Source organism: Nerophis ophidion, linkage group LG20, assembly GCF_033978795.1.
Source record: "Nerophis ophidion isolate RoL-2023_Sa linkage group LG20, RoL_Noph_v1.0, whole genome shotgun sequence".
Classification (NCBI taxonomy): Eukaryota; Metazoa; Chordata; class Actinopteri; order Syngnathiformes; family Syngnathidae; genus Nerophis; species Nerophis ophidion.
Genome location: NC_084630.1, coordinates 43,536,952 through 43,560,870, shown reverse-complemented (window position 1 = coordinate 43,560,870; position 23,919 = coordinate 43,536,952). Strand labels below are relative to the sequence as shown.

At 41.5% G+C, this 23,919-nt stretch overlaps 1 protein-coding gene across 1 annotated transcript in view; it reads left to right on the top strand.

The window, feature by feature from the left end:
• The window catches only part of pter (phosphotriesterase related), a 35,792-nt gene extending 22,241 nt beyond the window's left edge, over nucleotides 1–13,551 (top strand). The window contains exons 3-5 of the mRNA XM_061881319.1: nucleotides 6,051–6,316; nucleotides 7,322–7,462; nucleotides 13,244–13,551. Coding sequence (XP_061737303.1) covers nucleotides 6,051–6,316; nucleotides 7,322–7,462; nucleotides 13,244–13,454 — 618 coding nt within the window. The 3' untranslated portion in view covers nucleotides 13,455–13,551. The remainder of the gene's footprint in view (nucleotides 1–6,050; nucleotides 6,317–7,321; nucleotides 7,463–13,243) is intronic.
• Nucleotides 13,552–23,919: the final 10,368 nt, after the last annotated feature.

Genomic DNA, 23,919 nt, shown 5'->3' with positions numbered 1-23,919 from the left:
CGAGGTTAGGTCTTTTAAGAAGAGGATGAATAACCGCTTTTTTGAATGCTAGGGGAACAGTGCCCGAGGAAAGTAATAAGTCTATGATGAGTTCTTAGGTTTTACTCGTGTCGATTGTCAGGCTGCTTTCGTTACTCCAATCCACCAGCCTTCAGACCTCTGCTCTGTATGCTGACCCGTCTCCCCCTGAAATGAAACCCACTCGGGTGGTGTCTTCTGCGAACTTTACAAGCGTGTTACTGGGGTGGGGCGAGGTCCAGTCATAGGTGTACAAAGATTAGAGGACTCAACACACAGCCAGTAAATAGACAACATCTTGTCTCTTCATACAGACAAATTATTTATACGCTGGACACATCTTGATTTAAAGTGCATTTTTCAATGACAAAAAGTGAATTGTGAGATGTTTAAGAGATATAAATTAGCAATATATGAAAAATTTGGAACATTTTGTAAAAAAAAAAAAATAGCACATTTGTCACATTCATGCCTTATTTCAAGCTAAAGAAAAAAGCCCTACTAATCAAAATGTCCATTTTATGAATAATTGTGCTTTAGTCCATTCATACTGATATTAATTTAATATTGACATTCTATATAGTTGATTGTCTTTGCTCTCATGCAAGGGTGCCCATTACGTCGATCGCGATCGACTGGTCGATCTCGGAGGGTGTGTCAGTCGATCTCAAGCCAGGCATTAAAAAATAGACATAAAAATGAGCAATCATCAATCATACCAAGACTTCACTTTCGTCAGTTGTTTGACTTTCTCGGCACCCGAGGATCTTGTGAGATGACGCTGGCTGCTGCCAGCTCATATTTAAGAAAAAAATCACTAACAGGGCGGACGCAGAGAAACACATTTTATTTCTAGAGACTCCGTACCTACTGTCAAAACTCTAAAGACCGACTGCACACTTCCTGTCTTCACCATAAAAGACCTGTTTCATCCTGCCTGTGCTAACAAAATAAGAGTCTCAGAAAACTACGGAGTTTGATGCCAATGTATTTCTCCCCCGCCCTCAGCGACCGCTTTCTCACTTGCTTGCCCACCCGCACACTCACTGACGTCACTCACCTGCTGCCAGACATCAAAGGGCCACACACAAATGCTACTCTCATAACAAAGTGTTTAAAAAGGAGTATGCAAGTTGGACAAATGAGATGCCAAATCCAATTACTTTCATGTGGTATTGGACAGAAAGGAGGACTTTTTTTTTCCTCCATTTGAAAATGCGGACGTTATCAGCACCACTGTCTAATTCCAATCAATGCAAGTCATCAGAATCAGGTAATACACCAACTTATATTCTTGTCTTCATGAAAGAAAGGAATCTATGTGTGTTAAACATGCTTGTATTATCATTAAACACCATTAACTTGTTAACAAAAATGTCTCTTTCATAAATAAATAAATATAAATTATAAATAGGAATGAGGTAGATCTCCTCGACTTGGTCAATTGAAAAGTAGCTTGCCTGCAGAAAAAGTGTGAGCGCCCCTGCTCTCATGTATCACACCAACAACATTTTTCCTCATCATCAGATACCTGCCCTAGACCCACATGCCAACATATACTATATTGCTAAAAGTATTTGGCCACCTGCCTTGACTCACATATGAACTTGAAGTGCCATCCCATTCCTAACCCATATAGGGTTCAATATGATGTCGGTCCACCTTTTGCAACTATTACAGCTTCAACTCTTCTGGGAAGGCTGTCCACAAGGTTGGGGAGTGTGTTTACAGGAATTTTCTAGCATTCTTCCAAAAGCGCATTGTTGAGGTCACACACTGATGTTGGTCGAGAAGGCCTGGCTCTCAGACTCCGTTCTAATTCATCCCGAAGGTGTTCTATCGGGTTCGGGTCAGGAGTCTGTGCAGGCCAGTCAAGTTCATCCACACCAGACTCTGTCATTCATGTCTTTATGGACCTTGCTTTGTCCACTGGTGCAGTCATGTTGGAAGAGGAAGGGGCCCACTTAAACCGTTCCCACAAGGTTGGGAGCATGAAATTGTCCAAAATGTTTTGGTATCCTGGAGCATTCAAAGTTCCTTTCACTGGAACTAAGTTGTCAAGCCTGGCTCCTGAAAAACAACTCCACACAATAATTCCTCCTCCACAAAATTTCCCACTCAGCACCATGCAGTCAGAAATATAGCATTCTCCTGTTAACCTCCAAATCAAGACTCGTCCATCAGATTGCCAGATGAAAAACCGTGAATCCTTACTCCAGAGAGTCTCCACTGCTCTAGAGTCCAGTGGTAATGTGCTTTACACCCATGCATCCAACGCTTTGCATTGGACTTAGTGATGTATGGCTTAGATGCAGCTGCTCAGCCATGGAAACCAACACCATGAAGCTCTCTGCGTACTGTACGTGGGCTAATTGGAAGGTCACATGAAGTTTGGGGCTCTGTAGCAACAGACTGTGTTGTCAATTTTAAGAAAACGGTCAGTTAAAAAGTTAAAGTACCAATAATTGTCACACACACACTAGGTGTGGCAAATTTATTTTCTGCATGTAACCCATCACCCTTGATTACTCCCTGGGAAGTGAGGAGAGCAGTGAGCAGCAGCGGTGGCCGCGCCCAGGAATCATTTTTGGTGATATAACCCCCCAATTCCAACCCTTGATGCTCAGTGCCAGGGGTCCCATTTTTATAGTCTTTGGTATGACTTAGCCGAGATTTGAACTCACGACCTACAGATCTCAGAGCGGACACTCTCAAACTCAAAAGGATTTACAAAGTACAAATGAGAATAATCCTGACAAACAGCTTTTGAAAAATGAGATCATCTTATTCTTCTGATGAATCACTGGCTTCCTGTGCACTTAAGATGTGACTTTAAGGTTTTACTACTTACGTATAAAATACTACACGGTCTAGCTCCATCCTATCTTGCCGATTGTATTGTACCATATGTCCCGGCAAGAAATCTGCGTTCAAAAGACGCCGGCTTATTAGTGATTCCTAGAGCTCAAAAAAAGTCTGCGGGCTATAGAGCGTTTTCCGTTCGGGCTCCAGTACTCTGGAATGCCCTCCCGGTAACAGTTCGAGATGCTACCTCAGTAGAAGCATTTAAGTCTCATCTTAAAACTCATCTGTATACTCTAGCCTTTAAATAGACCTCCTTTTTAGACCAGTTGATCTGCCGCTTCTTTTCTTTCTCCTATGTCCCCCCCTCCCTTGTGGAGGGGGTCCGGTCCGATAACCATGGATGAAGTACTGACTGTCCAGAGTCGAGACCCAGGATGGACCACTCGTCGGGACCCAGGATGGACCGCTCGCCTGTATCGGTTGGGGACATCTCTACGCTGCTGATCCGCTTGAGATGGTTTCCTGTGGACGGGACTCTCACTGCTGTCTTGGAGCCACTATGGATTGAACTTTCACAGTATCATGTTAGACCCGCTCGACATCCATTGCTTTCGGTCCCCTAGAGGGGGGGGGGGGGGGTTGCCCACATCTGAGGTCCTCTCCAAGGTTTCTCATAGTCAGCATTGTCACTGGCGTCCCACTGGATGTGAATTCTCCCTGCCCACTGGGTGTGAGTTTTCCTTGCCCTTTTGTGGGTTCTTCCGAGGATGTTGTAGTCGTAATGATTTGTGCAGTCCTTTGAGACATTTGTGATTTGGGGCTATATAAATAAACATTGATTGATTGATTGATTGATGAATCAAAATGTACTTAAATATTTATTTATGAGAACATTTATTGTTTGTTTTCTTTTAAGTTACTTATCCCTTTACTTAATTATTTATTCAATGGTGTATTACAGATTGAGTACGAACACATTTGTTTGATATTGCTATGAAGAGAAAAGGGGTAGGATTACATAAACTCTGCTTCTTTCCAGCCCTTTTTGGACATGTGATGAGAAACTGGAAATATGTGATGCATCGCATTGTAATTGTAAGCACGTTCAAAATAAACTTAACACCAAAACCTTTTTTTTTTTTGAAAATCTTGTCTCCATCTCACTTTATTACTTATTTGTTCCCATCTTTTTGGAAAACATTTTTAGAACTTGTGTCAGTTAAAAGACCAAACAGCGGCTCTCTTTTACACACACAAAACACTGAAAATCACAATACAACATCATCCCATAAAATTTTTTATAAGCTTGTTTTTTTATTGTTATATTTGAATAAACAACTATTTTTAATCTCAATAATCACAGTTTAGGTCAAAGAGTGCCGGTGCCACTATAGCCTATATCAGGGGTGCCCAAACTACGGCCCGCCAGTGTCCAAAATCTGGCCCGTGGGAAGTCCTTCGGTTAAAAAAATTATTTTTTAAATGTTTTTATCTGTCCTTTCTAATCTATTTTCTAAACCGCTTGTTACTCTCGGTGTCTCCTAGCCGTTCAGGAAAATCATATTGTCTAAAAATGCATTTTCCCATCGACAACGTGACAATTGCGCCCAACGCAGCCACCGAGTTAAAACGTTTGGGGACACCTGGCCTATATTATTTATTGCATGATGACAAAAAAGCGGTTAAATAGCCAGCTTTTCATCGTGCCGTGATAAATCCACTTTTCACTACCTATACCTACAGTATTTTTCATTAATCATTAAACAATTGACCATGTGCAGATTGATGATACACACTTACTCTTATGATCCAAAAGATATCTGCTCATAAAAGTGTCAGCAATAAATGTACTCGTTCATTGCTTGAAATCAAACAACCTTTGGTCTATTTATTTATATAACTTTCTTTTTTTAATGTTTTATGGATAACCAAAATGTTTTATAACAGGTAAATGCAAAATATGCAATATATAAACAGGTAGCAAAGTGGAATGTTTGAGATTAGGTAGTAATAGGCTTGAACAGGTCAATAATTCATGACGATATTGATTTTGAACCCGCAAATACCATTTATTACATTTTCAGCAGTTTAATGGAAGGTTAACTCATTATGCTTAACAAAGCTCTGAAATGTTTGCTCATGGTTTGCTGGGACCATCTGGTGGTTAAAGGGTTACAGTTACAGCAAAACAATATTTTCTCCCTTTACCAGTCGGCAAGAATAAGAGATGCAATCGGTTTTCATGGAATAAGCATATACAAGGATTGTAAACTGTTTAAAAAAATAATAATTCTAATAGGAGTTAATGAAAGAAGTCTTAAGAAAAAGTGTGTCTACTTTGTAGAGTTTTAACTTGCACTTACAGATGTAGCAACCAACTGTAGTTACTGACAGTGGTTTTATGAAGTGTTCCTGAGCCCATGTGGTGATATCCTTTACACACTGATGTTGTTTTTTTGATGCAGTACCGCCTGAGGGGTCAAAGGTCTGTAAAATCATAGCTTACGTGCAGTGATTTCTCCAGATTCTCTGAACCTTTTGATGATTTTACGGACCGTAGATGGTAAAATCCCTAAATTATTGCAATAGCTCGTTGAGAAATGTTGTTCTAAAACTGTTCAACAATTTGCTTACAAATTGGTGACCCTCGCCCCATCCTTGTTTGTGAATTGCTTAGCATTTCATAGAAGCTGCTTTTATACCCAATCATGGCACCCACCTGTTCCCAATTAGCCTGCACACCTGTGGGATGTTCCAAATAAGTGTTTGGTGAGCATTCCTCAACTTTATCAGTATGTTTTGCCCACCTTTCCCAACTTATTTGTCACGTGTTGCTGGCATCAAATTCTAAAGTTAATGATTATTTGCCCAAAAAAAAGTTTATCAGTTTGAACATCAAATATGTTGTCTTTGTAGCATATTCAACTGAATATGGGTTGAAAAGGATTTGCAAATCATTGTATTCTGTTTATATTTACATCTAACACAATTTCCCAACTCATATGGAAACGGAGTTTGTATGTGAATAGGATGTAATGGATAGGATTGGCTGCTGCTGAATGTCAATAAAAAAATAAAATAAAAACTTATTGGGGTGTTACCATTTAGTGGTCAATTGTACAGAATATGTACTGTACTGTGCAATCTACTAATAAATGTTTCAATCAATCAAAACTAATTTTCTCCTAAAAAGTTTCTTAAATTGTGGCTTCTGTCCTACTTGTCAGTTGACCGATGTCATCATCAGCGAGGTTCTCCATGGCGCAGACGGCACCAACGTCCGCTGTGGCGTTATCGGCGAGATCGGAACCAACTGGCCCATCACAGAGAGCGAGAGGAAGGTGCTGAAGGCCACGGCGCACGCTCAGACCCAGCTTGGCTGCCCCGTCATCATCCACCCCGGGCGCAATCCCACTGCTCCGGCTGAGGTGGTGCGTGTTCTCCAGGAGGGCGGAGGTGACATCGGCAAAACCGTCATGTCTCACCTGGACAGGTAAAAAGAGCATTTTAGTCATGGTGAAGGTCCCCAAAAGTGACTTTGTATATGGCCCCTAGAAACAGCTTTGTTATTGTCATGTTCATTTTCAGTGTACAGGCGGGAAAACACTCAGTGTTATGGAGCTAAAACATAGTTTACGACAGGGGTGTCAAACTCATTTTACCTCAGGCGCCGCATGGAGGAAAATCTATACTCAAGTGGGCCGGAATGGTAAAATCATGGCATAATAACTACAGATGTCCGATAATATCGGACTGCCGATATTATTGGCCGATAAATGCTTTAAAAACTAATATCAGAAATGATCAGTATCGGTTTCAAAAAGTAAAATGTATGCCTTTTTTAAAACGCTGCCGTACGTAGTGGTACACGGACGTCGGGAGAAGTACAGAGCGCCGATAAACCTTAAAGCCACTGCCTTTGCGTGCCAGCCCAGTCACATAATATCTACGGCTTTTCACACACACAAAAGTGAATCCATTTCATACTTGGTCAACAACCATACAGGTCACACTGAGGGTGGCCGTATAAACAACTTTAATACTGTTACAAATATGCGCCACACTGTGAACCCACACCAAACAAGAATGACAAACGCATTTCGGGAGAACATCCGCACCGTAACACAACATAAACACGACAGAACAAATACCCAGAACCCCTTGCAGCACAAAGTCTTCCGGGATGCCACAATATACAACCCCTCAACCTCCTCATGCTCTCGCTTTCATGTGGGTCCCCTTTTACTGTGTAGCTCTTGCTTGGCCCCAGAGTAAACCGTTTGCTTGCCTAACAGAATTGCTATTGTGACATCCAGTTGACACATTTAGAACAGCAGTTTCTTTCGTTCGAAAAGAAAAAAAAGCAGTTCATTTTTATACTTGGCAATCTCATCACGCGGGCCGTACATTTGACACCCCTGGTTTACGACTTGTACTTTGAACACACAGTCAGTATTGTGTCAGTTCTGAATAGATGAACAATATCTACTTTTGTTAGGACCATCTTCAGTGAGGCCGAACTGCTGGAGTTTGCCGAGCTGAGAAGTTACCTGGAATACGACCTGTTTGGAACCGAGATGCTCAACTACCCTTTCCACTTGGACGTAGACATGCCAAGCGACAGCCAGAGAGTCAAGACGTGAGAGACCTTTTCAAGTACTTGTTCCTTTCCATGTCACCAGATGTTGATTCCTGGAACGCAGAACCGAATTGTCTTACTAGAACACCCGTCTTTTGCAAAATCCATTTTTGGACAAAGTTGTATCAGACAACAGTTTAAGACAACTTTTTCACTTCCGATATGATATTGAAACGGAGCCTTGAGTATTGGCAGACACTGGTATTGATCTGATACAATTTTAGCAGGAATCTTGCATCATTTTACTATTTTATAGTTTGGAATGTGGCGGTCCGCTCCCTGTGTGATCAGTGCCAGAGCTTGGTCCGCATTGCCGGCAGTAAGTCGAACACATTTCCAGTGAGGGTTGGACTCCGCCAAGGCTGTCCTTTGTCACCCATTCTGTTCATAACTTTTATGGACAGAATTTCTAGGCGCAGTCAAGGCGTTGAGGGGTTCCGGTTTGGTGACTGCAGGATTAGGTCTCTGCTTTTTGCAGATGATGTAGTCCTGATGGCTTCATCTGGCCGGGATCTTCAGCTCTTGCTGGATCGGTTCGCAGCCGAGTGTGAAGCGACCGGAATGAGAATCAGCACCTCCAAGTCAGAGTCCATGGTTCTCGCCCGGAAAAGGGTGGGGTGCCATCTCCGGGTTGGGGAGGAGACCCTGCCCCAAGTGGAGGAGTTCAAGTACCTAGGAGTCTTGTTCACGAGTGGGGGAAGAGTGGATCGTGAGATCGACAGGCGGATCGGTGCGGCGTCTTCAGTAATGCGGACGTTGTACCGATCCGTTGTGGTGAAGAAGGAGCTGAGCCGGAAGGCAAAGCTCTCAATTTACCGGTCGATCTACATTCCCATCCTCACCTATGGTCATGAGCTTTGGGTCATGACCGAAAGGATAAGATCACGGGTACAAGCGGCCCAAATGAGTTTCCAGGTCTCTCCCTTAGAGATAGGGTGAGAAGCTCTGCCATCCGGGAGGAACTCAAAGTAAAGCCGCTGCTCCTCCACATCGAGAGGAGCCAGATGAGGTGGTTCGGGCATCTGGTCAGGATGCCACCCGAACGCCTCCCTAGGGAGGTGTTTAGGGCACATCCAACCGGTAGGAGGCCACGGGAAGACCCAGGACACGTTGGGAAGACTATGTCTCCCGGCTGGCCTGGGAACGCCTCGGGATCCCCCGGGAAGAGCTAGACGAAGTGGCTGGGGAGAGGGAAGTCTGGGTTTCCCTGCTTAGGCTGTTGCCCCCGCGACCCAACCTCGGATAAGCGGAAGATGATGGATGGATGGATGGATAGTTTGGAATGCAAGAAAAGGTTTGCTCAAGAGAAATTAGCCAAGAAGAGAACAATGGTAGGTAATAATTTGCCGTGTAAATTGCTATAATTCTCCGGAGATAATTTCCCCCGTAGCTTAGCTACGTATAATCGAGAGTAACTTGTAGTTTGGCTTTCTACATTTTTCCAAATAGCTTGCCTATCACTGGTCGTGATGCGGTTACAGTGCTGCGGTGAGGACTAAGCACGTGACTTGCAATTTTCTGCCATAACGGGGGAAAAAAGCAGATCAATCGCAGCCATGTTCACATCGCTGTTAAGATTACACATTTTTTGGAGGTTCACATCCAATAAGGCTGGACATTTAATCAAATTTTGATAAAAATTTTGATAATGGCTTCTCATGATCAGAAAAATATACTAATCGGAAAAAAGATTACTCACTATATGTGTGTGTGTGTGTGTGTGTGTGTGTGTGTGTGTGTGTGTGTGTGTGTGTGTGTGTGTGTGTATATATATATATATATATATATATATATATATATATACACATACATACAGTATATGTATCTGTTTATATATTCTTTTTCAGTTTATTATTATCAATGCATTATTTCAATGCATTATTTCAGTTTTTTTGGGGGGGTGGTATGATGGGGATATAAACAAAAATACTTTTAACATTTAGGGCAGAAAACAGCTATATGATGTATGTGAATATGATGTAATGGATCGAAATGTCTGATGCTGGATGTCAATAAAACAAAAATAAAAAATATATATTAATCGGGGAAAAAAAATGGCCACTCAATGTGAATGCAAATACCGGCGATTGTAACGGTGAAAAAAGTGCAGGTTTAATAGAAATTTGGGATCTCACCATGGTTGCTACTTTATTATTTGACACAGCACAAGTATGCCTAATCAATATTCACTAAATAAATAAATAAAAAACTCAAGGCATATTATATTCATGTTGACGTACTCTTTGACAAAGTCACATGATGGCCAATAAAACGGGATCCACTGTTAAACGCAGAATATCTGGGAAATTAACATAAATGTAAGTGAAATGATATCATTATCAGCAGAAGGAACATTTTATTTGGGAAAATAATGTTTCCAGTACTGCTAAGTTAACCCCTAAAACAGGGGTCGGGAACCTTTTTGGCTGAGAGAGCCATACAAGCCAAATATTTTAAAAAGTATTTCCGTGAGAGCCATATAATATATTTTTTCAAGACAGAATACAACTAAATGTGAGCATTTTTAAGTAAGACCAACATTTTAGAGTAAAACAAGTATCTTATTCTTTTTAATAACATTGTTATTCTGAAGCTAACTAACAATAAACAAAATACTTCTTACCATTAATGCGACTTCTTGAACAGGTGCGGTAGAAACCGGATGTATGGATTAAAATGCATGAAAATGTTTTAAATCTTGAATGTTATTTTTGACACTGTGATTACCAGCGGAATTATTCATTACTTATCGTGTTAAGCAATGTCAGCTAAGATTTATCTGAGAGCCAGGTGCAGTCATCAAAAGAGCCACATCTGGCTCTAGAGCCATAGGTTCCCTACCCCTGACCTAAAACACTAATCCGCCCAATCTTGAACCAAACAATGTCGAGACTGCCACTTGAAACAGCGACTAAACTACGAATCTTAAGCTGACAAGAACAATCCATACACCCACAACACATCTCATCTGCTTGTGTTGTGCACGACACCATCCATGTAACATCAATGTACCAACACAGCAGCAGTTGCAACTTGACAGACTTTCGCTTTTTTACTTACTCGTCAAGCTGGGAACAGCAGCACAGCACACTTCCTGCCGTCACAATAACAGCGCTGTGCGCCACATCCTGTCTGATTGCGCTAACAAAATACAAGTTTTAAAAAAGTACTTTCCACAAGCATCATGTATTCAAAGCACTTATTGACACATTTAGAGAATGATTATGCTTTAACATAAAACATTGGTTAAAATTATCCAAAGATTTAAATAATGTAAATAATTCAATGTACATACTATGATGATTAACTTGTGTGATGACTGTATTATGTTGATAGTATATATTTGTACCATGAATTGATTAACGTGGACCCCGACTTAAACAAGTTGAAAAACTTATTGGGGTGTTAGCATTTAGTGGTCAATTGTACGGAATATGTACTGTACTGTGCAATCTACTAATAAAAGTTTCAATCAATCAATCAATGTATTGCACCAATAAATTTAAGGATTCTTGCATTGAATTAACATTTTACTAAACTTTATTTGACGCAAAAAGCATGGACTCTAAGGTGGTAAAATAAATATAAAAGGGGAAAATAAAAACAATTTCAACACAAAATTAATTAGATTGTTTTTTTATATTGCTATTATTTAAATGTGTTGTTATCACTATTATTATTTATACTTTTTTATGTGTTACATAAATGAATATCTTTTTAATTAAATTATATTTAAAGTTGAGTTTGGGTGAGGAAGAGCAAACTTGTGTCGCATAAACCATGATGTCATAACATAGTAAAGCAAGTACTACTTTTTCCCTTATTGGCATGTCACCAGAAACCTGTTTGCAATCTGTCTTCTTCAAGCTTTTTTCCAAAGGGAAAACTATTGTCTCATATTTTGGTGAACAATATTTCCATCATTTCATGTGGGAAATATGGAAAAATATCCCAGCAGGCACATAAACATTAAAAGAATGTCGAGAACTTGTTGAATTAGGTCCTGAAGTTGAGCAACTCAAACATAACATTGAAACATTGACCTTCACGTGCATATTAGTGTGTGTGTGTGTGAGTATTGTAACTGTGTGTGTGTGTGTGTGTGTGTGTGTTAGTATTGTAACTGTGTGTGTGTGTGTGTGTGTGTGTGTGTGTGTGTGTGTGTGTGTGTGTGTGTGTGTGTGTTAGTATTGTAACTGTGTGTGTGTGTGTGTGTGTGTGTGTGTGTGTGTGTGTATCGTTACTGTGTATGTGGTTACTGAGTGTGTGTGCGTGTGGTGATTGTGTGCAGCGTTAGTGTGTGTGTGTGTGTGTGTGGTTACTGTGTATGTGGTGGGTGTGTGTATCGTTACTGTGTGTGTGTGTGTGTATCATTACTGTGTGTGTGTGTATCATTACTGTGTGTGTGTGTGTGTGTGTGTGTGTGTGTGTGTGTGTGTGTGTGTGTGTGTGTGTGTGTGTGGTTACTGTGTATATGGTGGGTGTGTGTATCATTACTGTGTGTGTGTATCGTTACTGTGTGTGTGTGTGGTTGTGTATGTGGTGTTTGTGTGTGGTAATTGTGTGTATCGTTACTGTGTGTGTGTGTGTGTGTGTAGTTACTGTGTATGTGGTGTGTGTGTGTGTGTGTATCCTTACTGTGTGTGTGCGTGCGGTTATTGTGTGTATGTGGTGGGTGTGTGTGTGAGTATTGTAACTGTGTGTGTGTGTGTGTGTGTGTGTGTGTGTGTGTATTGTTACTGTGTATGTGGTTACTGAGTGTGTGTGCGTGTGGTGATTGTGTGTGTGTGTGTGTGGTTACTGTGTATGTGGTGGGTGTGTGTATCGTTACTGTGTGTGTGTGTGTGTGTGTGTGTATCATTACTGTGTGTGTGTGTATCATTACTGTGTGTGTGTGTGTGGTGATTGTGTGTACCGTTACTGTGTGTGTGTGTGTGTGTGTGTGTGTGTGTGTGTGTGTGGTTACTGTGTATATGGTGGGTGTGTGTATCATTACTGTGTGTGTGTATTGTTACTGTGTGTGTGTGTGGTTATTGTGTATGTGGTGTTTGTGTGTGGTAATTGTGTGTATCGTTACTGTGTGTGTGTGTGTGTAGTTACTGTGTATGTGGTGTGTGTGTGTATGTATGGTTACTGTGTATGTGGTGTGTGTGTGTGTGTGTGTGTGTGTGTGTGTGCGGTTATTGTGTGTATGTGGTGGGTGTGTGTATCGTTAGTGTGTGTGTGTGTGTGTGTGTGTGTGTGTATGTGTGGTTACTGTTAGGGACGGCGTGGGGCAGTGGAAGAGTGGCCGTGCGCAACCCGAGGGTCACTGGTTCAAATCCCACCTAGAACCAAACCCGTCACGTCCGTTGTGTCCTGAGCAAGACACTTCACCCTTGCTCCTGATGGGTGCTGGTTAGCGCCTTGCATGGCAGCTCCCTCCATCAGTGTGTGAATGTGTGTGTGAATGGGTAAATGTGGAAGTAGTGTCAAAGCGCTTTGAGTACCTTGAAGGTAGAAAAGCGCTATACAAGTACAACCCATTTATTTATAAACAACATGCTTTTTGATGACATTTATTCAATGTCAGGTAGTGACGTTCATGTTAACATTGAAATTTGGTCATTTCCCAAACAACGTATATACTCTAAATTTACAAGTACATGTATTTTGCAATGTTGTTTGTAGTCGATTTAAAAAAAAAACATGTGTAATCAACGTATCAATGCCAATGCCCTGGTATTCCATCCCAAAGATGGTCACAGCTCTTCAGCTTTCTTTCTGCTCCTCTCTGTCCAGCTTGGCATTCCTTGTAAAAGAGGGCTACGAGGACAAGATCGTCATCGCGCACGACATCCACACCAAGAACCGCTTGACCAAATATGGCGGCCACGGCTACTCGCACATCCTGACTAACATCGTTCCCAAGATGCTAACCAGGGGCATCACGCAGACGCAGGTGGACAAGATCCTGGTGGACAACCCCAAACGCTGGCTGGCCTTCAAATAAATGGCGAGGCAGTTTTTGAATTTTTTTGTTCGTTTTTTTTCATGGAGCAATACATTTACTTTAGAACCCTTCAATAAATCAAGTCTTTGAAAAAGAATAGACTACCTCTATTGTCATTGCATTGAAAATACAATGAAAGTGGAGTAAAATGTTTTAGCCATACACAAAAACAATCAGCATATTTATTCATTCGCACGGTCAAACACATAAGTTATAAATAGTAGAAGTTCTATGAAGAGATAAAGGAGTTTTAAAAAAGTGCAGTGCTTTGATGTTTTTTCTCATGATTTTTGTCACTGTTTCGGACAGCCAATACTTCTGGAAGTATTACAGTTGGTACAAAATGTGGCTGCTAGACTTTTGACAAGAACAAGAAAGTTTGATCACATTACGCCTGTACTGTATATACCTTTATATACATATATACATACATATATACCTATACTGTATATACCTTTATATACATATATACATACATATATACCTATACTGTATATACCTTTATATACATATATACATACATATATACCTGTACTGTATATACCTTTATATACATATATACATACATATATACCTATACTGTATATACCTTTATATACATATATACATACATATATACCTATACTGTATATACCTTTATATACATATATACATACATATATACCTGTACTGTATATACCTTTATATACATATATACATACATATATACCTATACTGTATATACCTTTATATACATATATACATACATATATACCTATACTGTATATACCTTTATATACATATATACATACATATATACCTATACTGTATATACCTTTATATACATATATACATACATATATACCTGTACTGGCTCACCTGCACTGGCTTCCTGTGCACTTAAGATGTGACTTTAAGGTTTTACTACTTACGTATAAAATACTACACGGTCTAGCTCCATCCTATCTTGCCGATTGTATTGTACCATATGTCCCGGCAAGAAATCTGCGTTCAAAAGACTCCGGCTTATTAGTGATTCCTAGAGCTCAAAAAAAGTCTGCGGGCTATAGAGCGTTTTCCGTTCGGGCTCCAGTACTCTGGAATGCCCTCCCGGTAACAGTTCGAGATGCCACCTCAGTAGAAGCATTTAAGTCTCACTTTAAAACTCATCTGTATACTCTAGCCTTTAAATAGATCTCTTTTTTAGACCAGTTGATCTGCCGCTTCTTTTCTTTCTCCTATGTCCCTCCCTCCCTTGTGGAGGGGGTCCGGTCCGATAACCATGGATGAAGTACTGGCTGTCCAGAGTCGAGACCCAGGATGGACCGCTCGCCTGTATCGGTTGGGGACATCTCTACGCTGCTGATCCGCTTGAGATGGTTTCCTGTGGACGGGACTCTCGCTGCTGTCTTGGAGCCACTATGGATTGAACTTTCTCAGTATCATGTTAGACCCGCTCGACATCCATTGCTTTCGGTCCCCTAGAGGGGGGGGGGGGGGGGGGTTGCCCACATCTGAGGTCCTCTCCAAGGTTTCTCATAGTCAGCATTGTCACTGGCGTCCCACTGAATGTGAATTCTCCCTGCCCACTGGGTGTGAGTTTTCCTTGCCCTTTTGTGGGTTCTTCCGAGGATGTTGTAGTCGTAATGATTTGTGCAGTCCTTTGAGACATTTGTGATTTGGGGCTATATAAATAAACATTGATTGATTGATTGATTGGAAAGAAGCTTTTCCTAAATCTGCTCGTTCTTGTTTGGAGACACCCCGAGGGGAAAAAGTTACCCACTGACATACCAAAAGACTATCTTTTGGTATGTCAGTGGCTTTGGTGAAAAATCCACAATTTGCAAGTTCCTCTAAAGCAGGGGTCGGGAACCTTTTTGGCTGAGAGAGCCGTGAAAGCCAAATATTTTAAAAAGTATTTCCGTGAGAGCCATATCATATTTTTTTAACACTGAATACAACTAAATGCATGCATTTTTAAGTAAGACCAACCTTTTTAAAGTATAACAAGTCTCTTATTTGTAATAATAAACCAATAATAAATTAAATACTTCTTACCAATAATGCGACTTCTTGAACAGGTGCAGCAGAAAATGGATGGATGGATTCAATTGCATAAGAAAGTTTTATATTTTGAACGTTATTTTTAACACTGTGATTACCAGCAAAATTATTCATTACTTATCGTGTTAAGCAATGTCGGCTAAGATTTATCTGAGAGCCAGATGCAGTCATCAAAAGAGCCACATCTGGTTCTAGAGCCATAGGTTCCCTACCCCTGTTCTAAACACGGTAGTGGACAAGCAAATCTCGTATCGTTTTTCTGTCAGCCGCTGAGCTCCCAGTAAACCAAACTGTCAGGTTCAAACACTGATGACATCTATTAAATAAACAAGAAGGAAAGAATCATGCAGAGACAGAGTTAAATTTTGCTCAATTGAGGAGAGATGTTTTTTTGGGCTGTACTCTAGTTACAGATCCAAACTACGCTCTAAAGTCCACCCTAGGTGCTTCCTCCATTTATTTGGGAGGTCCCTGGTTACATCACTGAAGCTGTCGCTGAGGGAAAGGGGTAATCTCGACAGCTCCAGTTAGATACATCCATCCATCCATCCATTTTCTACCGCTTATTCCCTTTCGGGGTCGCGGGGGGCGCTGGCGCCTATCTCAGCTACAATCGGGCGGAAGGCAGGGTACACCCTGGACAAGTCGCCACCTCATCGCAGGGCCAACACAGATAGACAGACAACATTCACACTCACATTCACACACTAGGGCCAATTTAGTGTTGCCAATCAACCTATCCCCAGGTGCATGTCTTTGGAAGTGGGAGGAAGCCGGAGTACCCGGAGGGAACCCACGCATTCACGGGGAGAACATGCAAACTCCACACAGAAAGATCCCGAGCCTGGATTTGAACCCAGGACTGCAGGAACTTCGTATTGTGAGGCAGACGCACTAACCCCTCTGCCACCGTGAAGTTAGATACAATCTATGACTATTAATGAAATGCAAACGTGTTGATACTCGTGATATCGCCCTGTCTCTGCTCTGTCTGCGTCACAGCACTCGATGTTCGGCCTTGGCAGTCAGCAGGCCGATTCTGGAAACAAACACTGATAGAAGACTGGCTTTGCAGCGGATAGAAAAAAAACAACTTCAGCACAATTGATAGTAACTATAGCAACGGCCCTTAAGCAAAAGAGCTGTGTGATAATATATACGAAATTGTGAGACTCGCGTGGCATGTGAGATGTTTAAGAGATATAAATTCTTCCAGGGATGCGTCGGACAAGAACACAGCGTAAGGTAAGAAATAAGTATTTATTAAACTAATAAAACAGGTTACAACAAGTGAATTATATTTATATAGCGCTTTTCTTGAGTGACTCAAAGCACTTTACATAGTGAAATCCAATATCTAAGTTACATTTAAACCAGTGTGGGTGACACCGGGAGCAGGTGGGTAAAGTGTCTTGCCCAAGGACACAACGGCAGTGACTAGGATGGCGGAAACGGGAATCGAACCTGCAACCCTCAAGTTGCTGGCACGACCACTCCACCAACCGAGCTATGCCGCCCCAAAAATACCGGTGCTAGGCAGAAAAGGCAAACAAATACGGTGTTAGCTTTCACTGTTATGCTGATGACACCCAACTCTACATGCCCCTAAAGCTGACCAACATGCCGGATTGTAGTCAGCTGGAGGCGTGTCTTAATGAAATTAAACAATGGATGTCCGCTAACTTTTTGCAACTCAACGCCAAAAAAACGGAAATGCTGATTATCGGTCCTGCTAGACACCGAACTCTATTTAATAATACAACTCTAACATTTGACAACCAAACAATTAAACAAGGCGACACGGTAAAGAATCTGGGTATTATCTTCCACCCAACTCTCTCCTTTGAGGCACACATTAAAAGCGTTACTAAAACGGCCTTCTTTCATCTCCGCAATATCGCTAAAATTCGCTCCATTCTGTCCACTAAAGACGCTGAGATCATTATCCATGCGTTTGTTACGTCTCGTCTCGATTACTGTAACGTATTATTTTCGGGTCCCCCCATGTCTAGCATTAAAAGATTACAGTTGGTACAAAATGCGGCTGCTAGACTTTTGACAAGAACAAGAAAGTTTGATCACATTACGCCTGTACTGTATATACCTTTATATACATATATACATACATATATACCTATACTGTATATACCTTTATATACATATATACATACATATATACCTATACTGTATATACCTTTATATACATATATACATACATATATACCTATACTGTATATACCTTTATATACATATATACCTATACTGTATATACCTTTATATACATATATACATACATATATACCTATACTGGCTCACCTGCACTGGCTTCCTGTGCACTTAAGATGTGACTTTAAGGTTTTACTACTTACGTACTGCTCGCCTGTGTATCGGCTGGGGACATCTCTGCGCTGCTGATCAGCCTCCGCTTGGGATGGTTTCCTGCTGGCTCCGCTGTGAACGGGACTCTCGCTGCTGTGTTGGATCCGCTTTGGACTGGACTCTCGCGACTGTGTTGGATCCATTATGGATTGATCTTTCACAGTATCATGTTCTCATATGTTCTCATAGTCATCAGTATCAACAGTATCACAGTATCACGTTCTCATAGTCATTATTGTCACCGACGTCCCACTGGGTGTGAGTTTTCCTTGCCCGAGGATGTCGTAGTGGTTTGTGCAGCCCTTTGTGACACTAGTGATTTAGGGCTATATAAGTAAACATTGATTGATTGATTGAAATGGCGCTAGCATGGGAGGTAAGGAAGTAAACAGACACACTAACATTTGGCACAAAGGCACGAAAAGGGAAAACAAATCAATTAGCATGGGAGCTAGGAATAAACAAAAACGCAGCACGAGAGCTAGCGAGTACAAACATGGAAAGCAGGTCTTCATCTGTTGCGTGAAAGAAGATTGGGATCCGAGAATGAACTTACAAAAGGGGCAGTCTTAAATTAGGCAGATGATTAGCAAAACAGGTGTGTGTAAACCGGGAGTAGCAGGTGGAAACAATATGCAACCATGGTGACAGAGCAAAACAGGAAATAAGGAGGTCAAACTACAGAATGTAATACAGGAAGGAACAAAACTACAAAATGGAACGATCCGGGCAGCGGATCGTAACAATAATTATTCTAACACTAACATGAGAATGCTCTCTATGGTGGATCGGTAGAAAAGGAACAGCAGTTTTTTGATGGACATAGTTATTTTTTTTAAATCAACAGGAAAATCGCCGCTGTGGCTTTTTCACAATTGTCTGTCCACGTCCGCCTGTTTGAGATGAGGGTTCAAATGAATTTGAAATTAAATTATATTTTGAAGCCTCCACGCAGATCCTGTTGATGGTCAGCTTCACGCTTCCCGAAGTCAATCAATCAATCAATCAATCAATGTTTACTTATATAGCCCTAAATCAGTAGTGTCTCAAAGGGCTGCACAAACCACTACGACATCCTCGGTAGGCCCACATAAGGGCAAGGAAAACTCACACCCAGTGGGACGTCGGTGACAATAATGACTATGAGAACCTTGGAGAGGAGGAAAGCAATGGATGTCGAGCGGGTCTAACATGATACTGTGAAAGTTCAATCCACAATGGATCCAACACAGTCGCGAGAGTCCAGTCCAAAGCGGATCCAACACAGCAGCGAGAGTCCCGTTCACAGCGGAGCCAGCAGGAAACCATCCCAAGCGGAGGCGGATCAGCAGCGCAGAGATGTCCCCAGCCGATACACAGGCAAGCAGTACATGGCCACCGGATCGGACCGGACCCCCTCCACAGGGGAGAGTGGGACATAGAAGAAAAAGAAAAGAAACGGCAGATCAACTGGTCTAAAAAGGGAGTCTATTTAAAGGCTAGAGTATACAGATGAGTTTTAAGGTGAGACTTAAATGCTTCTACTGAGGTGGCATCTCGAACTGTTACCGGGAGGGCATTCCAGAGTACTGGAGCCCGAACGGAAAACGCTCTATAGCCCGCAGACTTTTTTTGGGCTTTGGGAATCACTAATAAGCCGGAGTCTTTTGAACGCAGATTTCTTGCCGGGACATATGGTACAATACAATCGGCAAGATAGGATGGAGCTAGACCGTGTAGTATTTTATACGGAAGTAGTAAAACCTTAAAGTCACACCTTAAGTGCACAGGAAGCCAGTGCAGGTGAGCCAGTACAGGTATATATGTATGTATATATGTATATAAAGGTATATACAGTATAGGTATATATGTATGTATATATGTATATAAAGGTATATACAGTATAGGTATATATGTATGTATATATGTATATAAAGGTATATACAGTACAGGTATATATGTATGTATATATGTATATAAAGGTATATACAGTATAGGTATATATGTATGTATATATGTATATAAAGGTATATACAGTACAGGCGTAATGTGATCAAACTTTCTTGTTCTTGTCAAAAGTCTAGCAGCCGCATTTTGTACCAACTGTAATCTTTTAATGCTAGACATGGGGAGACCCCAAAATAATACGTTACAGTAGTTAAGACGAGACGTAACAAACGCATGGATAATGATCTCAGCGTCTTTAGTGGACAGAATGGAGCGAATTTTAGCGATATTACGGAGATGAAAGAAGGCCGTTTTAGTACGCTTTTAATGTGTGCCTCAAAGGAGAGAGTTGGGTCGAAGATAATACCCAGATTCTTTACCGTGTCGCCTTGTTTAATTGTTTGGTTGTCAAATGTTAGAGTTGTATTATTAAATAGAGGTCGGTGTCTAGCAGGACCGATAATCAGCATTTCCGTTTTTTTGGCGTTGAGTTGCAAAAAGTTAGCGGACATCCATTGTTTAATTTCATTAAGACACGCCTCCAACTGACTACAATCCGGCGTGTTGGTCAGCTTTAGGGGAATGTAGAGTTGGGTGTCATCAGCATAACAGTGAAAGCTAACACCGTATTTGCGTATGATGTCACCTAGCGGCAGCATGTAGATGCTGAAGAGTGCAGGGCCAAGGACCGAACCCTGGGGAACTCCACACGTTACCTTAACATAGTCCGAGGTCACATTGTTATGGGAGACACACTGCATCCTATCAGTAAGATAAGAGTTAAACCAAGACAGGGCTGAGTCTGACATACCAATTCGTGTTTTGATACGTTCTAATAAAATATTATGATCGACGGTATCGAAAGCAGCGCTAAGATCGAGGAGCAGCAACATAGATGACGCATCAGAATCCATCGTTAGCAATAGATCATTAGTCATTTTTGCGAGGGCTGTCTCCGTGGAGTGATTTGCCCTGAAACCGGATTGAAAGGTTTCACATAGATTGTTAGACGCTAAGTGTTCATTTAACTGCTCCGCAACAATTTTTTCGAGGATTTTTGAAATAAAGGGAAGGTGAGACACCGGTCGGTAGTTTACCATGAGGTCAGGATCGAGGTTAGGTCTTTTAAGAAGAGGATGAATAACCGCTTTTTTGAATGCTAGGGGAACAGTGCCCGAGGAAAGTGATAAGTCTATGGTGAGTTCTTAGGTTTTACTCGTGTCGATTGTCAGGCTGCTTTCGTTACTCCAATCCACCAGCCTTCAGACCTCTGCTCTGTATGCTGACCCGTCTCCCCCTGAAATGAAACCCACTCGGGTGGTGTCTTCTGCGAACTTTACAAGCGTGTTTCTGGGGTGGGGCGAGGTCCAGTCATAGGTGTACAAAGATTAGAGGACTCAACACACAGCCAGTAAATAGACAACATCTTGTCTCTTCATACAGACAAATTATTTATACGCTGGACACATCTGGATTTAAAGCGCATTTTTCAATGACAAAAAGTGAATTGTGAGATGTTTCAGAGATATAAATTAGCAATATATGAAAAATTTGGAAAATTTTGTAAAAAAATAAATTAAAAAATAGCACATTTGTCACGTTCATGCCTTATTTCAAGCTAAAGAAAAAAGCCCTACTAATCAAAATGTCCATTTTATGAATAATTGTGCTTTAGTCCATTCATACTGATATTAATTTAATATTGACATTCTATATAGTTGATTGTCTTTGCTCTCATGCAAGGGTGCCCATTACGTCGATCGCGATCGACTGGTCGATCTCGGAGGGTGTGTCAGTCGATCTCAAGCCAGGCATTAAAAAATAGACATAAAAATGAGCAATCATCAATCATACCGAGACTTCACTTTCGTCAGTTGTTTGACATTCTCGGCACCCGAGGATCTTGTGAGATGACGCTGGCTGCTGCCAGCTCATATTTAAGAAAAAAATCACTAACAGGGCGGACGCAGAGAAACACATTTTATTTCTAGAGACTCCGTACCTACTGTCAAAACTCTAAAGAGCGACTGCACACTTCCTGTCTTCACCATAAAAGACCTGTTTCATCCTGCCTGTGCTAACAAAATAAGAGTCTCAGAAAACTACGGAGTTTGATGCCAATGTATTTCTCCCCCGCCCTCAGCGACCGCTTTCTCACTTGCTTGCCCACCCGCACACTCACTGACGTCACTCACCTGCTGCCAGACATCAAAGGGCCACACACACATATGCTACTCTCATAACAAAGTGTTTAAAAAGGAGTATGCAAGTTGGACAAATGAGATGCCAAATCCAACCACTTTCATGTGGTATTGGACAGAAAGGAGGACTTTTTTTTCCTCCATTTGAAAATGCGGACGTTATCAGCACCACTGTCTAATTCCAATCAATGCAAGTCATCAGAATCAGGTAATACACCAACTTATATTCTTGTCTTCATGAAAGAAAGGAATCTATGTGTGTTAAACATGCTTGTATTATCATTAAACACCATTGTTAACAAAAATGTCTCTTTCATAAATAAATAAATATAAATTATAAATAGGAATGAGGTAGATCTCCTCGACTTGCTCAATTGAAAAGTAGCTCGCCTGCAGAAAAAGTGTGAGCGCCCCTGCTCTCATGTATCACACCAACAACATTTTTCCTCATCATCAGATACCTGCCCTAGACCCACATGCCAACATATACTATATTGCCAAAAGTATTTGGCCACCTGCCTTGACTCACATATGAACTTGAAGTGCCATCCCATTCCTAACCCATATAGGGTTCAATATGATGTCAGTCCACCTTTTGCAACTATTACAGCTTCAACTCTTCTGGGAAGGCTGTCCACAAGGTTGGGGAGTGTGTTTATAGGAATTTTCTACCATTCTTCCAAAAGCGCATTGTTGAGGTCACACACTGATGTTGGTCGAGAAAGCCTGGCTCTCAGACTCCGTTCTAATTCATCCCGAAGGTGTTCTATCGGGTTCGGGTCAGGAGTCTGTGCAGGCCAGTCAAGTTCATCCACACCAGACTCTGTCATTCATGTCTTTATGGACCTTGCTTTGTCCACTGGTGCAGTCATGTTGGAAGAGAAAGGGGCCCACTTAAACTGTTCCCACAAGGTTGGGAGCATGGAATTGTCCAAAATGTTTTGGTATCCTGGAGCATTCAAAGTTCCTTTCACTGGAACTAAGGGGTCAAGCCCGGCTCCTGAAAAACAACTCCACACAATAATTCCTCCTCCACAAAATTTCCCACTCAGCACCATGCAGTCAGAAATATAGCATTCTCCTGTTAACCTCCAAATCTAGACTCGTCCATCAGATTGCCAGATGAAAAACCGTGAATCCTTACTCCAGAGAGTCTCCACTGCTCTAGAGTCCAGTGGTAATGTGCTTTACACCACTGCATCCAACGCTTTGCATTGGACTTAGTGATGTATGGCTTAGATGCAGCTGCTCAGCCATGGAAACCAACACCATGAAGCTCTCTGCGTACTGTACGTGGGCTAATTGGAAGGTCACATGAAGTTTGGGGCTCTGTAGCAACAGACTGTGTTGTCAATTTTAAGAAAACGGTCAGTTAAAAAGTTAAAGTACCAATAATTGTCACACACACACTAGGTGTGGCGAATTTATTTTCTGCATGTAACCCATCACCCTTGATTACTCCCTGGGAAGTGAGGAGAGCAGTGAGCAGCAGCGGTGGCCGCGCCCAGGAATCATTTTTGGTGATATAAACCCCCCAATTCCAACCCTTGATGCTCAGTGCCAGGGGCCCCATTTTTATAGTCTTTGGTATGACTTAGCCGAGATTTGAACTCACGACCTACCGATCTCAGAGCGGACACTCTCAAACTCAAAGGATTTACAAAGTACAAATGAGAATAATCCTGACAAACAGCTTTTGAAAAATGAGATCATCTTATTCTTCTGATGAATCACTGGCTTCCTGTGCACTTAAGATGTGACTTTAAGGTTTTACTACTTACGTATAAAATACTACACGGTCTAGCTCCAGCCTATCTTGCCGATTGTATTGTACCATATGTCCCGGCAAGAAATCTGCGTTCAAAAGACTCCGGCTTATTAGTGATTCCTAGAGCTCAAAAAAAGTCTGCGGG